Source organism: Onychostoma macrolepis, chromosome 14 (genome assembly GCF_012432095.1).
Source record: "Onychostoma macrolepis isolate SWU-2019 chromosome 14, ASM1243209v1, whole genome shotgun sequence".
In the NCBI taxonomy this organism is placed as follows: domain Eukaryota; kingdom Metazoa; phylum Chordata; class Actinopteri; order Cypriniformes; family Cyprinidae; genus Onychostoma; species Onychostoma macrolepis.
In genome coordinates this window covers 1,624,631-1,640,411 of record NC_081168.1, presented here as the reverse complement: position 1 = coordinate 1,640,411, position 15,781 = coordinate 1,624,631, and the positions used below count along the sequence as shown (strand labels likewise).

At 37.0% G+C, this 15,781-nt stretch overlaps 1 protein-coding gene across 5 annotated transcripts; it reads right to left on the bottom strand.

Annotated features, from left to right (window-relative positions):
- Window positions 1–1,602: 1,602 nt before the first annotated feature.
- Window positions 1,603–13,776, bottom strand: LOC131553354 (uncharacterized). 5 transcript variants are annotated; one of them, XM_058797961.1, is made up of 13 exons: window positions 13,504–13,776; window positions 12,326–12,701; window positions 8,590–8,719; window positions 8,410–8,475; window positions 6,026–6,065; window positions 5,596–5,844; window positions 4,925–5,518; window positions 4,633–4,799; window positions 3,771–3,991; window positions 3,324–3,485; window positions 2,997–3,129; window positions 2,701–2,789; window positions 1,603–2,213 (listed from the first exon to the last, which is right to left on the bottom strand). In XM_058797961.1, the coding sequence occupies exons 5-13, from the start codon at window positions 6,036–6,038 to the stop codon at window positions 2,114–2,116; spliced, it is 1,728 nt and encodes a 575-aa protein (XP_058653944.1). In that variant the 5' UTR covers window positions 6,039–6,065; window positions 8,410–8,475; window positions 8,590–8,719; window positions 12,326–12,701; window positions 13,504–13,776; the 3' UTR covers window positions 1,603–2,113. The 5 variants fall into 5 exon arrangements, with proteins under 5 accessions (XP_058653944.1, XP_058653945.1, XP_058653943.1 ...); XM_058797962.1 differs by lacking the exon at window positions 12,326–12,701; XM_058797960.1 differs by lacking the exon at window positions 13,504–13,776 and having other exon boundaries at window positions 12,326–13,069.
- Window positions 13,777–15,781: the final 2,005 nt, after the last annotated feature.

The window sequence follows — 15,781 nt, the reverse complement described above, 5'->3', positions numbered from 1 at the left end:
TGATGCACTGACTCCAGCTTCAGTTCTCTCCTTGTGAAGCTCTCACAAGTGTTTGAATCGGCTTTGCTTGACTGTATTCTCAAGCTTGCGGTCATCCCTGTTGCTTGTGCACCTTTTCCTACCCAAATTCTTCCTTCCAGTCAACTTTGCATTTAATATGCTTTGATACAGCACTCTGTAAACAGCCACACCTTTCAGTAATGACCCTCTGTGACTTACCCTCTTTGTGGAGGGTGTCAATGTTCGTCTTCTGGATCATTGTCAAGTCAGCAGTCTTCCCCATTAATGTGGTTTCAAAGAACAAGAGATACCCAGAATTTATACTGTAGGGATGGTCATTTATTCAAATTCAAATGTAAATATTCTAATATTTTGAGATACTGATTTTTGACTTTCATGAGCTGTAAGCTCTAATCATCAAAATTAAAAGAAATAAACATTTGAAATATATCAGTCTGTGTGTAATGAATGAATATAATATACAAGTTTCACTTTTTGAATGGAATTAGTGAAATAAATCAACTTTTTGATGATATTCTAATTATATGACCAGCACCTGTATATGCAATAATGGCAATGTTGTTACCCAATATATAATTTACAACCTGGTCTGTGGAGGCCCCTCAGGACAGACATAGACAGGAACACAGGACAGGGACCTCCAGAGCAGAACAGACAGACGGAGGCCATGGCAGGGCTGGGAACTCAGGCGGTCATGGCAGGTGGTTCTTGTAGCCGTGGCCACGTTCCTCGGCCCGCCCACTCCACCCAGAGCTCTACTGAGAAGCTGAGGCTTCTTCTGGGCATGACAGGGAGTCAGGGGCCCTCACAGGTCTCCATGGACAAGACTTGACTGGGTTAAAACTGCTCCTGTGGGCACAACAACACTAAAAACAGCACTCCTGGCTGTGACGTGTGGACTGGATCCACAGGAACCCTGCTCTGGACTGGAGTCAGCGGCGGCCGGCGGGCTTGAGTCTCCCTCACACAAAACTTTCTGCATTTTTTGATTTCTCATGGGGACCTAAAAATTTCCCCACAAAGTCAAAATTTACTGGTATTACTATACTTGTGGGGAAATTTAGTCCTCATAATAACATAGTAAATAGTAGTACACTTAGTCAAAATTGTGTGTGTGTGTGTGTGTCATGGTGGGTAGTAACTGACTCGACAAGTGATTATTATATTCACAAAATGGCAGTAAATGATTCATAATTTATTGATTCTACCTAATTCCTAATTATTGCCTAATATTTTTGTGTGTTCCATTATAATGCCTACATTTTAAACTAAATATTCATGTATTTTTATTTCCGGTCCAAATAAATAGTGATATGAAATCATAAAAAAAAGAGAGAAAAGTTTGAATGGTTCGTTTAAACAAAAAGACAGCTCATGTTTCTTTGATAGTTTTCCCTTGCCTTAAATCTGGCCATTTGTCCATCTACTGAGTATTGCAGGTGTATTCCAGTTCAAATATAGTGCCCACATTGAAGACCTAAATACCCTTACAAAAAAGAAAAAAAAAGAAAAAGTGATACAAACTCTTCTGTAATTGCATGCAAAGCTATAAAAGAGAATAATAAGTCAAGTCACCTTTATTTATATAGCGCTTTTAACAATACAGTTTGTGTCAAAACAGTATCAAATTAGAGGATAGAGTGTCAGTAATGTATAACGATAAGATTAAACTCAATTTTCAGTTAAAGGCATTTCATTATTGAATTCAGAGATGTCATTGTCTAGCTCAGTTTAGTTTAAATAGTATCTGTGCAATCAATGATAATCGCTAGAAATTAAATAACACAATAAAACTGAATGTTAGACATTAAACTATCAGAATACACACGGTTTATATGATGATATAATTACGGAAAAGCAGCAAAGACACTGGTTCTGAGACTGGTTTTAGGCCAGTGTAAGCTCTAAGATTCCATGGTGGTCCGGTGAGGTCTCTAAAGGAGAATGAGAGTGGTGACGTATGCTTCGCTCATGGGTCACGTGTGTCTCTTCACCCCTCCATGCACCAGCTAGAACCTAATAATCCTAGCCCCCATGATAGAGGCTCTCTCACCCCACTCACAACAGGGTGCTGATGTTCTCCTCGCTCATCTTAAGACCAGGTGCAGTCCCAGCCCATGTCTTTAGCCAATCTGTATAAGCTGATGTAGAAATCTGGAAAACTGGTGAACACCTTATCATCGATTCTGAAACTGGAAACAAAATACATAAACATATTAATTTGAGAACAGTCGAGAATAAAATGTAATACACTGGGGCATTTGTCTTGGCTGAGTGTATTTATAGTTTATTGACTAGAACAAGTTAGAATTAACAATCTGACCACTGGAATTTGAGAAAAAGGTATGGAGATAAAGTTATATTATATGTATTATATAAGGAATCATAATGCACTACATTAAAATGAGAATTTTTTTTTAACCTGTAACAAAAAGCTTTAAACAACTAAGTCATATTTCAGGTCATTTAGCATTATGTTGCACTCAATCTCTCAGAAACATGAATACTCTCAATACAATTCATTTACACTGGATTGATTTTTACATTATTCGTAGCTTCAAATGAACTTCAGGACTTTGATAAAATAGACCAACTTGCCATTAATAATATTTAATTATCATAAGACAAGAACAGAAATAAGTGAGATCTGGATCAAATTTTAGTTTTTGTATGTCTTACGCATGTGACCATTTGTTGCGGTAAGTACGCAGCAGGCCAAGTAAGTCCTCCGGACAAGCATTGTCAATATTTGGCAGTTTTTCTGAAAGCTGAAAATACAATGCAAGGGTGTTACACCGAGAAATGTTCAGGTTTTAAACAATTACATCATTTTTGTGATCATCAGGAATGTCATCACTCATCAGAACTTAGATGTCTTGGCATACTACTGGACTCAATATTTTATAAACAACAGTTCAGCAAGGAAAGCTGATATTCTGTTTTTGTGAGTCCTGTTGTTGGATATTTCTACCCACCACTGATTTCCATTTACTGAATGTTTTGCCTTGTGTATAGTTCTCTGCATAGTCACAAAGCTTTTGAAGCTTTTCAAAGTTTTGGTTCTGGACTTCCTCTGTCTCTCCCAGCATCCCAAGGACTTTCGCTTTCCTAAAGAAAAGAGCACATCAAGCCAAACACACACACACAGCATTGACAAAAAAAAAAAAAAAAAAAAAAGTTTTCTTTCCGAAGAGCTGTTTTTTTGTCAGAGTATGAAGGTGAGAAGAGTGTGTGAAGTAATGGAGAGAAATAGAATCAAATTAAAATAAAATAAAGGTGCAATTTTCCCCCTACACAAATACCTTTCTTGTCCAAGCTTGTCCTTTTTATTGATGAAGGCTCTTTCGATGGCTTCTATTGCTGTTAGACCTTCTTCAGCTTTCCTAATTTTACAAGCTGCTAAAATATCAATATAGCACTGGACTTCATGTCGATCACCCACTTTCCTAAGCACTTCCTCTTTTCTGAATGAAAAAAGAGCAAGTAATTTTAGCAGCAAAACAAGCATATCTTTTTTTACATAAATGCATATCAAGGCCACTATTCATCATACATGCATTTTTCTTTCGGGTTAGAACACAAGCAAAAGTACAATAAATGTGTTAGTTAGGAAACATCTGGTTAAAGGATAAAAGTATACATAACAATCTTTAAAGAAAAAAAGTACTACATTAAACAGTCATGCATTTTCATTTAACTGCACAGAACAACATACAGTTATTAGGCATAAAACCCCTTTTATCATTTACCTTGTTTCATTCCAGAAATAAGGGTGTTTTAGGACCTCATCAATGATCAGTCTTTTTCCCGGTTCTTTGTTGATCATCCATTCAATGAGATCCTTTGCTACTGTATCTTTTAAATCTTCAAGAGAGTGCTGCCCTTTCTTGATGTTCTCCTCACGATCCTCTGTGTCCCCAAAAGGATGTTTCCCATCAGAGAGGATGTAGTACACCAACATCCCAGCAACCTGTAATAAACAGAGCAGACCGTGAAACACATGCTGACTGCAGAACAGAGAAATAAACAATCCCAAGAGCTGATAAAGAAGGTTGAACTTTATGAGTAATATTTAATGAAGAAACGGCATTTTTAGTGTCTGTTCATTTGAAGGAATAATTCTGTCATTATTTATCTTTATACACTCTATTATTAAAAAAAACAAATTATGATTTTATTTATATTTTTATAATAATATTCTGTTCACTTTTTTATTAATAATAAAAGTGAATGGGGCTGTTAAGCTCCAAAGAGACAATCAATCAATCAATCAATCAATAAAAGTATAATAGAAGTTTCATATGACTTGTATTAGATTTCAACATTACACTACCATTCAAAAGTTTGGGGTCAGTAATTTTTTTTTAAAGAAATTAATACTTTAATTTAGCAGGGTGGAATTAAAATGATCAACATTGACAGTAAAGATAATGCAACAAAATATTTCTATTTCAAATAAATGTTATTATTTTGAACTTTCTAGTTATCAAAGAAAAAAAAATCATACATATTAAATGGTTGCTATTGATTTAAGATTTTTGGATTATAGCAGCTTAAAATATTAAGAGTTTGAAAAATTATAGATGATCTTTGCAGCTATATTTCACAAACCTGTATGTCTGAGCTCATCTTGTAACGTTTAGGCCTATTTTCTTGATTCAGGATCTCCGTAGCTTCCCAGCCTCGTGTACCAGCTCTAGCAGTATGCACTGTGCTTCTGCCATCCTCCAGTTTGCGACTTATACCAAAGTCAGCCAGCCTTGCATTTTTTCCTGAATCTGTCGAGAGTATGTTACAGAGTTTTTAAGTCACCTGTATTCTTGGATGAATACAAAATCTAACATTTCTTTGATACATCCATTGTAAAACTACAAAAGCTGTAAATAAAACTTATTTTTAATACCTATCAAAACATTTCCTGGCTTTATATCGCGATGTATCACTTCAGCACGGTGAAGAACTTGAAGGCCAAGAAGAATCTCCTTCACTATTTTCCTCAAAGCTTTGTCTTGTTGTTTTTCCTGACGAAGAATTTCCATGTAATCCTCCATATCATATTCACAAAGCTGTAGCGCAAGATAATAGAAGTCTTCATCTTCTGCTAAGTCCACATACCTGACAACGTTCTTACTCTCAAGATTTAAATCTTGCAGATGTTTTAATTCATTTTCAAAGCATTTGCTTTTCTGTTGGTCCTTGAGTATTCGTTTAATGGCCACCTCAGTGCCGTCTTCCTTCAGGCCAATAAACACTTTGCCAGTTCCTCCAGAGCCAATATTGTATTCATCACTTTTAGAAAAGTAGAGGTTCCCAACTTGCTTCCTAGTAGAATCTTTCTGGAGCTCCTCTATTTTACTTCTGTGCTTTATTGAGGATCGGTTCCACCTGATGATATTGTTTTTAAGTCTGTCTGTCTTAGCTTGCTCCTTTTCTGTTTCTACTTTTTGACGGTGAGACTCAGTTACCTGTTTTTCATGGTCTGTCTGTGAGGATGACCCTGCAAAATCCATTTGTAAAAAAGTTGAGTATAAGGTTTGAATATATAGTCTTCTTTTTTTTTCACTACTGCTTTACCTTCAAGTTCTTGAATGACATCAGGCTTAACTTCTTGCAGGACTTCGTAAAAAGCAGATTTTACTGCAGGTCCTCCAGATTTGACAGCGTCTAGAAGCTCTCTCATTTGAGTCTTTTTAGAAGCCATTGTGATCTTCGAATACACTTCCCAGGTAAGCTTTTTGTTTTCATACAGCTTATCAGCGATTGGCATCACAGATGTAACTCTCTGAATGAGAGCCTCGTAGTGTGTGTTCACAAACTCAGCATCTGAGGAAATCAGATGTCAAATATCAGTCAGTTTAAAAGGCGGTTTTCAACCATTTTTCACCTTCAGTACATGGTAAGTTACAAACCATCAAATTAACTAGTAAGCCATCAAGTGAATTAAATCTGTGCCAGTATTATTTCAAATGTGGTACACTTAAGTTGAAGTGAATATAAAACTTACGCTGATGTTCCATTGTTTTTCTTCAGTCCGTGAAAAATTGCTAAAAAGACAAAAAGTTTAAAAAAAAAAATATTAAAATGCTCCTTTATATTAAAAATTATTGAACTAATGAACTACGATAATAAGGGCACTTATTATAAGCATCAAGCTGGGGCAAGTTGTAACACACTGTAATTTCTGTCAGCCAAAATAATAGTGTTTGTGTGTGTGATAGTTGTTTTGCTTCCGATAGGCTGCATTGTGATGACTTACCCCATATACTGTGATTCAACACAATGCGATTCGATGTAATATGATGCAAAGGAGACCACTTTTAATGCCTCGAGGCCTGTTTCATAAGGCTTATTTCAGTTAGTCTAACTCATTGTCAAATGATTTGGTTCCATAAAGCAAATTTAACATAGGCTTAGATCAAGCTTAGTCACTGTGGCAACTCATGCTGGGAAACTAACCTGGTAACCTGGTTTTATGACAGCTGTACCTTTTATAGTTTGCAGAACAGGTTGCAGAACATTAGAACATTACAATCTAAAATTACTCTTTAAAGCATTAAAATAACTAAATTAAAAGTTAAAATCGCTGAATAAAAAATGAAAATAAATAATAAAGAAAATGACTATTTTAACTGCAATAAGAAACACACATTACCTCATTCGAGTTTAGTAATTAGTAGCTTGATTTACCCATTACAATAGTCCCTTTACAGTTACTGCCATCATAATAATACACTTTATATGTAGTTTTAAAATTCCACAAAAGACACATTTAATGTCCAACAACAAATATTTTAGCAAACGTCTTAAATGCATTAAACAGCACAAATATATTTGCTGTTTGCCATGCTGGATCAATCTAATCCTTGATCGACATTAAGGGCTACTTAAGAATAAGCATGTACAAATTAGTGAGATTGTGTGAATAAAAACCGCTTTAGCCCCGATTGATTTATTAGGTTATTTCAAGTCAGGTTTTGGACTTTAATCCCTGTTTTTCCTCAGGTCTCCGTGCTGTTGTGATTCGTCAGCAGTGGTGATGAGAGAAACAGTTTAGAGAGGAGAAATACATCTACATATAAAATATTGGTCAGAGTATTGGTCACTTTCTAAATAAAATATAGCGCATCCACTAGTAATTATATATAAATAAATCGCTTTTTACCAATGCAAATATGTTAGAAATGCATTGCGATTTAAATGACAACTTTGTAGCCGATGCACACTTTTTAAACCTATGCATCGCACTTTTTATGCCGATGCACCAAGCGAATCGAATAGATAGATAGATAGATAGATAGATAGATAGATAGATAGATAGATAGATAGATAGATAGATAGATAGATAGATAGATAGATAGATCCAGGAAGCAGGAACTTACCTAAGAACTTTGCGCAAAAGGATGGGTGTAGTCACTAGGGCTAACAGATCTGAGACAAATTTCCAGCCTGACTTAAGACTTGCCCAAAACCCAGCCCAGTTTTGCCCTGTTTCCAATCACAGTTGACAGTTGACAGTGATAGTTGAATTTTTTTTTTTTTGCTAGACTTTAGCATATTTAATTATTCAGTCTGTATTTTATTCTTCTTCAATAACTTTCATTTTAGTGATAGCTTAATTACATCATTACCGTTTAAAGTTTAATTATCTTTTAAGCAATATTACGCATTTAAAACCTCCTGAAATTAAATGAATCTGAAACCTTTAGCTCATTTACTGAACTGGCACCGTATCACGTTACAGAAAACAAGTTGTCCGGTTGTTCCAGTTTCTTTCACACAGAAGGCGGAATCCTGACAATTTACAAGTGTGTGAGTTTGTTTATAGAATGCTGTCGTCACTGCTGCAAACTCCCATACATACAAATAATTATCCGAAAAATATAATTTAGCTGCAGCCAGTATAGGCCCCTCCGCTAGGCCTCTGGGCTTCAGCCTGTTGAACCCTGTATGTGCCCCTGGCTCAGGCTGTCAGACACTACTGGTACTGGGTTCAGTTCAGTTCAGCGCAGCCGTAACCTTGACAGGGAAGTGTGCATGAGTGAAAGAGAGTTACAGAAACGTATAGATGATTAGAATAGAATCGTATACAATCAATTCTGCTTCTCCTGACTAGGTCTTAGATGACGAAAAGGGAATATTTTAAAATTCCCTAATATAGTGTTGCATGAATTGGGGAAAATATTCTTCTGCAATTTTTCTGATAAAAGACGCTGAAAACAGAATCATAAGCTGCTTTAGTGTAAATGAACACAGTGCCGAGCTTTACTCTGAAACATGCAGTGCATATATTTACTGAAATAAATGGCAGATGATCTCAATTTTATTTCAATTATCCATGCAGCCCCACTCTAATATCGATTGCTAACTGATATGGTTTATTGTGCATACCTTTAATGGTGGGTCCCAAAACACCAAGTTCTCCCATCTCAGACACAATCTCACGATGAAAAACTACTGCAGAACAAGGGGCAGTTAGTTTAAAAATGCTTTAAATCAATAGAAACTATTTTAGAAGTCCTATTGTAAACTATTAACTGTCAATGTGATATGAGTATACACATAGCATACCTTCGTTTCTGTTGGCCATCAGGATGCGTGGCATGAGTTTCTCCTGGCAGTAGGTGCGAAAGGAATCCCGAATCTTGATCTCCTCCTCTGTCAGGAGACCCTCCAGGTCCAAAGCATCACGCCAGTTCAACTTTATGTTATAAACAGACATGAAGGTTAGTGATCACCAGATCTTTACAAGTTTAGAGCATAAGAAATACTGCAAATGAAGTAAACATACATGTTTTCACTTGCTTCGCCAGACTTCTCTGCATCTGATAGAATAATATACAGGTGCATCTCAATAAATTAGAATGTCGTGGAAAAGTTCAATTATTTCAGTAATTCAACTCAAATTGTGAAACTCGTGTATTAAATAAATTCAATGCACACAGACTGAAGTAGTTTAAGTCTTTGGTTCTTTTAATTGTGATGATTTTGGCTCACATTTAACAAAAACCCACCAATTCACTATCTCAACAAATTAGAATACTTCATAAGACCAATAAAAAAAACATTTTTAGTGAATTGCACTGCTGAGGTGGTATGGAAGCCCAGGTTTCTTTGACAGTGGCCTTCAGCTCATCTGCATTTTTTGGTCTCTTGTTTCTCATTTTCCTCTTGACAATACTCCACAGATTCTCTGTGGGCTTCAGGTCTGGTGAGTTTGCTGGCCAGTCAAGCACACCAACACCATGATCATTTAACCAACTTTTGGTGCTTTTGGCAGTGTGGGCAGGTGCCAAATCCTGCTGGAAAATGAAATCAGCATCTTTAAAAAGCTGGTCAGCAGAAGGAAGCATGAAGTGCTCTAAAATGTCTTGGTAAACGGGTGCAGTGACTGGTTTTCAAAAAACACAATGGACCAACACCAGCAGATGACATTGCAGCCCAAATCATCACAGACTGTGGAAACTTAACACTGGACTTCAAGCAACTTGGGCTATGAGCTTCTCCACCCTTCCTCCAGACTCTAGGACCTTGGTTTCCAAATGAAATACAAAACTTGCTCTCATCTGAAAAGAGGATTTTGGACCACTGGGCAACCATCCAGTTCTTCTTCTCCTTAGCCCAGGTAAGACGCCTCTGACGCTGTCTGTGGTTCAGGAGTGGCTTAACAAGAGGAACACGACAACTGTAGCCAAATTCCTCGACACGTCTGTGTGTGGTGGCTCTTGATGCCTTGACCCCAGCCTCAGTCCATTCCTTGTGAAGTTCACCCAAATACTTGAATCGATTTTGCTTGACAATCCTCATAAGGCTGCGGTTCTCTCGGTTGGTTGTGTATCTTTTTCTTCCACACTTTTTCCTTCCACTCAACTTTCTGTTAACATGCTTGGATACAGCACTCTGTGAACAGCCAGTTTCTTTGGCAATGAATGTTTGTGGCTTACCCTCCTTGTGAAGGGTGTCAATGATTGTCTTCTGGACAACTGTCAGATCAGCAGTCTTCCCCATGATTGTGTAGCCTAGTGAACCAAACTGAGAGACCATTTTGAAGGCTCAGGAAACCTTTGCAGGTGTTTTGAGTTGATTAGCTGATTGACATGTCAACATATTCTAATTTGTTGAGAGTGAATTGGTGGGTTTTTGTTAAATGTGAGCCAAAATCATCACAATTAAAAGAACCAAAGACTTAAACTACTTCAGTCTGTGTGCATTGAATTTATTTAATACACAAGTTTCACAATTTGAGTTGAATTACTGAAATAAATGAACTTTTCCACGACATTCTAATTTATTGAGTTGCACCTGTATATGCATGTATGTATGTATGTATGTATGTATGTTTATATATTAAAAAAGTATTTATATCAGTAATTCAACTCAAATTGTGTATTAAACTTGTGTATTAAATAGGGTGTGTCTCCACTTGCAAATAATGATCTGTTAAATAATCACACCGGAAAATGATTGGATGAGAAAGGGAAAAGAGTTTCCTATTGGCTGGCTGGTTCTTTATGCTGTGTACGCCCCCTGTTGCGTCAGTCAGAATTTTGATCATATTTATCTCAATGGCGCTCTCTAGTGCATCTCTAATTCACTGCATGATGTTGGGAAGATCTGACAGAAAAATAAAAAATAGGCTAAGTCAAAAGGCCATAAGGAGATAAACTAACAAAGCTTGTTTCCACCACACCTTAAAATAAATAATTTATTGCACAATTCTGACTTTCGTTTGAAATTTGAGTTCATCTCTCACATTTTTTGACTCTTTTTCTGTCAATTCTAAATTTAATCTCATGATTGTGACTTTTCCTCTCACAATTCTGATTTTTATTTATTTTTGTATTGTGAGTACATATTTCACAGTTATGACTTTTTTCATAATTCTGAGTTAAAATCTCACAATTGCAAGACATAAATTGTGAGAAAAGGTCAGAATTCAGAGATGCAATTAAAAATGCAATTATTTTATTTTTTTTGGCAAAAAAAACCAAAAAAAAAACAGGCTTCTGTAGTAAACTTTTGTCTTTTTATATGAGAGTCCATAACTAACAATAACTAAAACAAACTGTAAATTACTGTTAGGAAAACAATAACATCCACAAAATGTATAAAGAACTGTAGTTACTGAATTTATTTGTAACAATAACTTTAAAGTTATTTATTGTTACTACAGTAAAACAGAGATTATTTTTCTAGCCACCAGAACCATCAAAAATAAATAAGCAGTTATTTTAGTATTCAACATACTGTATACTATTAGTTTATAGTTAATGTTTTAAATTAGCTGTTATTTTTATACTTTCCGTTTTCATTTCAGAATTCAGTTTTTTTTATGATTTATTTTTAGTAACAGAGAAGCGGCTAAAGTGTGTGTTTAGTGCTGTTCACGAATGTCATGACCAGCGGTGGTTATAGAGTGAGTAGATATGTAGGGCTTACAGACATCCATACAATGCCCTGCACTAATATTGGCACTCTTGATAAATATGAGCAAAGGCTCTCTTTTTGATCTTTCATTATTTTTTTATTTATTTTTTACAAAATTCTAACCTTTCATTGAAGTAAAACAACTGAATGTGGGGGGAAACTTACATTATGAAATAAATGTCTTTCTCTAATGCATGTTGGCCACAATTATTGGCACCCCTAGAAATTCTTATGAGTAAAATATCTCTGAAGAATAATCCCAGGGTGTGATTTGCGGGGGATTTCCCGTGTATCCATACCTCTGCTGAATTATTCTTATCACCAGTGGGGACAAAATTTATCATAGTAATTAATTCTTCTTCAAAGATAGATTATATAAAATGCCTAAAATATTAAAATATTTTTCAAATATATCTGAAAGGCTGTTAGCACGAACAATAATAAAACAAGAAATTGAATCACAATCAAGTCCTGCTCGTGTGACAATAGAGATGACAATACCGCAATCCTCTTCCAGTGGCCTTCCATGCACGTATTTACGAAATTTATCCGGGACGCTTTGCAAAATGGAGAGAGGGTCGATAGAGGCTTGCTGTTACCACAGATGGGTCAATTCAGTGTACAGCTTGCTCTTTAGGGCCATATACAAAAGAGAGCCTTCACATTGATTCTGAATATATAAATAAATATATAAAAAAAATAAACATCAGAAGTGCCAGTCCCATGTGAAATGCACAGAAATTTTGCAGAGAAGACAAGTCAGACCACAGTTGAAAAAGCAGTGGAAAGCAGTGCAGCGCTGTGGATAAAGCATAATGAGAAGAGTTTAAAAGCGACTGAGAATTGCATGTGTACAGACTATATGATCTGCCAAAATGACCTCTCAGTTAAAATCCAGCCGCAGCTCGTAGAACTGCAACAACTCAGTGGCATAAACCTGCTTCAATCTGACAAGGTTTGTCGTAATATGCTCATGTCTATTGAAGAAAAAAAAGAAATAGCAGCTCAGTTAGTGTTCTTCATCAAAAAGTTATCTGAAAAATTCAGTATTCTCACTAATGAGAGCGCATCTGTGTCTAATAAAACATGCCTGATCCTCTACATTAGAGTTCCCTATGAAGGTGAGATCTACTTCTTTCATCTTGTTGATCTGGAGTCATGCACTGCTGCAGTCATCTGTGACGTCCTGTTAAAAAGTCTTGTTGTGCAGGACATCTCTGAAGACATTTTGAGCTTGTGGCTTGTTGGCTTTGCAACTGATGGGCCGATACAGAGGAGTTTAATGCATTTATTGTTTCTTGGTGTATTTTTATAATATATATATATTAGTTTGTTTATTATTATTTAAATTTATGTCTCAGGGGCTCTCCGCTGACGATCAGGGCTGTAGACATCATAGACAGCAGTTGATTTTGATATTCTAGGTATTATCAAACGGCCAGAGTTTTGAGAACGCAGCGGACGTGGAGGACTATAATGTGATAAGAATCTGCTTCAAGCAATAAATGGGTAACACTTTATTTTGATGGTCCCTTTTGAACATTCTGTTGACACTAAGTAATGTTGCAACTACATGTCAACAAACTCTCATAAGAGTATTAGTAGACTGTCTGCTTCATATCTGCTAACTCGTTTTTGTGATGGCCTCCCAACAGACACTCTACTGACTGTAAGTAACTTTTCAAGTACGTCAACTTATTCTAACCCTAACCCTAATACTCTACTAACACTCTAATGAGAGTTAGTAGATATGTAGGTGCAATGTTACTTATAGTCAACAGAATGTGTTAAAGGGACCATCAAAATAAAGTGAAACAAATAAATGTTCCTGAATTCTGCTGCTATGCACTTTCTCAACGATTTGATCTCGCAGCATTTCCTCTTCTTTTTCACCAAATGCACATAAAGACACCATATCACAGAGCGCGGCCACATATTGCAGAATGTTTTCGTCATGCCTTTGCTCTCTTTGTCGAAATTTGTGTCGTTCCGCAATAGTATTAACTTTCGGGACAAAGTGTGCCCTGATTGCAGTTAGTCCAGATGCATATGTCATACCCGTATTTGGAAGGGTGTAAAAGATTCGCTGGGCTTCTGTTCCAAGGCAATGAAGCAGTGCAGCACGCTTTCTAGTATCAAGCCAGTCATCTCCCACTGCATGAATTGCCAACAGATAGTTTTCAAACATCTGTATCCATGTACTGAATGGAATTGCAGGTTCCTCCAGGCAATGCAAATATGTAGGAGGAAGATTAACTGCCATCCTCGTCGCCAATTTGCTGTGTCACCAGCATAAATCAGAAAAGAACACACGTATCTTTATCTGTTAATCTGTTTACTGAAGCACTGCAGGACACACACACTTCTCTTCTCCTTCACTTACATGTATGCATGACAATCCCTTACAACAGCTCCCTCTAGTGGTACTTCTTAACCAACAGACTTTATAAGTGAACACAACAGTAAGCCAACCAAATAAACCAAAACTGGCCCTAATGTGGGTCACAGATGATTTTTATTCTAACCCTGGTCTTCCCCACATTCCTCATGTGGCCCACACATTGCATGGAATGGTGCCATTTTGGCAGTGGTCCACAAGCAGGCCACTGCACAGCCACATTTTAGCTAATAATTAACCAAATAAACCATAAAGTTCCAAAAACGTGTCCTACTTGGTAAAAACACCCTGACCCAGGTTTTGCATAAGCAGCAATTCAAATGTCACAGATAAATATTCAAAGACACATTCCAGTACTTTAAAATAAGTCCTTCACAAGTTTGAACCTAAATGCTTCTAACTCAGACTCTACGTACACAGTAGACTCTACGAGTCTGTAACTGTCATGGCTACGCTGTGTTATAGAGCACACAACGAAGACGAAAGGTTACATATCATAAATCTTTAATCCAACAAGGGTACATCCAAACACAATGTAGCACTGCAACATTTAAGGCATGTACACATAAAACCATACAAACTTGAAGTGGAGATACAGGAACTTAAGTACTCAGACCAAACAAGGATAATTCACTAGGCACACCTGAACAGAATATTACAATCAACATAATGGAAATGGTGCAAAAGGAAAACAAAGTCCAAATTAACAGAAACCTTGACAGTAAGAGCTATCATTATAGTGCACTTCTGTTTTTATGCTGCACAGTACACACACACACACACACATATATATATATATATATATATACTTCCATTTAAAAGCATGTTTCAAAAAATAAATCGCTGCCCAGACAGCAACATTGTTGCTGGGCTGACACTGGTTGCTGTCTGGGTAGGTATAGCTTTCTTAAGACTCGTATCCAGATCATCCTGCATCAGTTTAACTGTGTTGCATTCTACTAAAAGTAGCCAAATTCTATTAAGCCATATTTACAATTTCAAACGTCCATTTCAATTAGCCAGTGTCAAGTGCAACATCAACATCCAAACCAGAAGTGGCCCTCATCTGTTTTATAATGTATGGGGCATATTTGCCATGTCAAATGTGGGACAAGTTAGGCTCACAGCCACATTAGCCAGTGCTCACTGTGACATATCTTTGCCAAAACTGGCCCAAATATGTTTTAGGATAACTGGGCCACATTTGTGGCATCATATATGGGCCACTTTAGACTCACAGCCACATTAGCCAGTGCTTACCATGCCATATCTTTCCCAAAACTGACCCAAACACGGTTTTGGATAACTGGGGCACATTCGTGTCATCGTATGCGGGCCAAATTTAGGCTCAGAGCCACATTAGCCAGGGCTCACTATGCCATGTGTTTGCCAAAACTGGCCCAGATAAAGTCTAGGATAACTGGACCACATTTGTGCCATCATATGTGGGCCACTTTAGGCTCACAGCCACATTAGCCAGTGCTTACTGTACCATATCTTTGCCCAAACTGTCCCAGATACGGTTTAGGATAACTGGGCTACATTTGTGGCATCATATGCGGTCAAAATTTAGGCTCAGAGCCACATTAGCCAGGGCTCACTATGCCATGTGTTTGCCAAAACCGGCCCAGATACGTTTTAATATACCTGGGCCACATTTGCTGAAACTTATTTGGTTTATACCCTGATTAGCCTTTGTCAATTGTGCCATATTTTTGCCAAAGGTGGATCCACATTTGGTTGACACTATTTGGGCCATATTTACTATTTACCACATGGGTCACTTTAGGGTCACATTCAGATTACACATTGCCATGAACATCACATCTTTGGCTACAGAGGCCCACATGTGATTTGATACATTTGGGCCATTTCTGCTATTTTACATGTGGGCCAGCTTACATCCATTTTGTACGGGCCATAAGAAGGCCAGCAGTG

Bases quoted from the DNA above. Each gene is read 5' to 3' on its own strand.
- LOC131553354 (XM_058797961.1), bottom strand. The intron at 2,790-2,996 runs GTGGGTAGAAAT...TTGTATTTTCAG, and splicing joins TCAGTAAATGGAAATCAGTG to CTTTCAGAAAAACTGCCAAA. The intron at 2,214-2,700 runs GTAAGACATACA...TTTTGTTTCCAG, and splicing joins CGCAACAAATGGTCACATGC to TTTCAGAATCGATGATAAGG.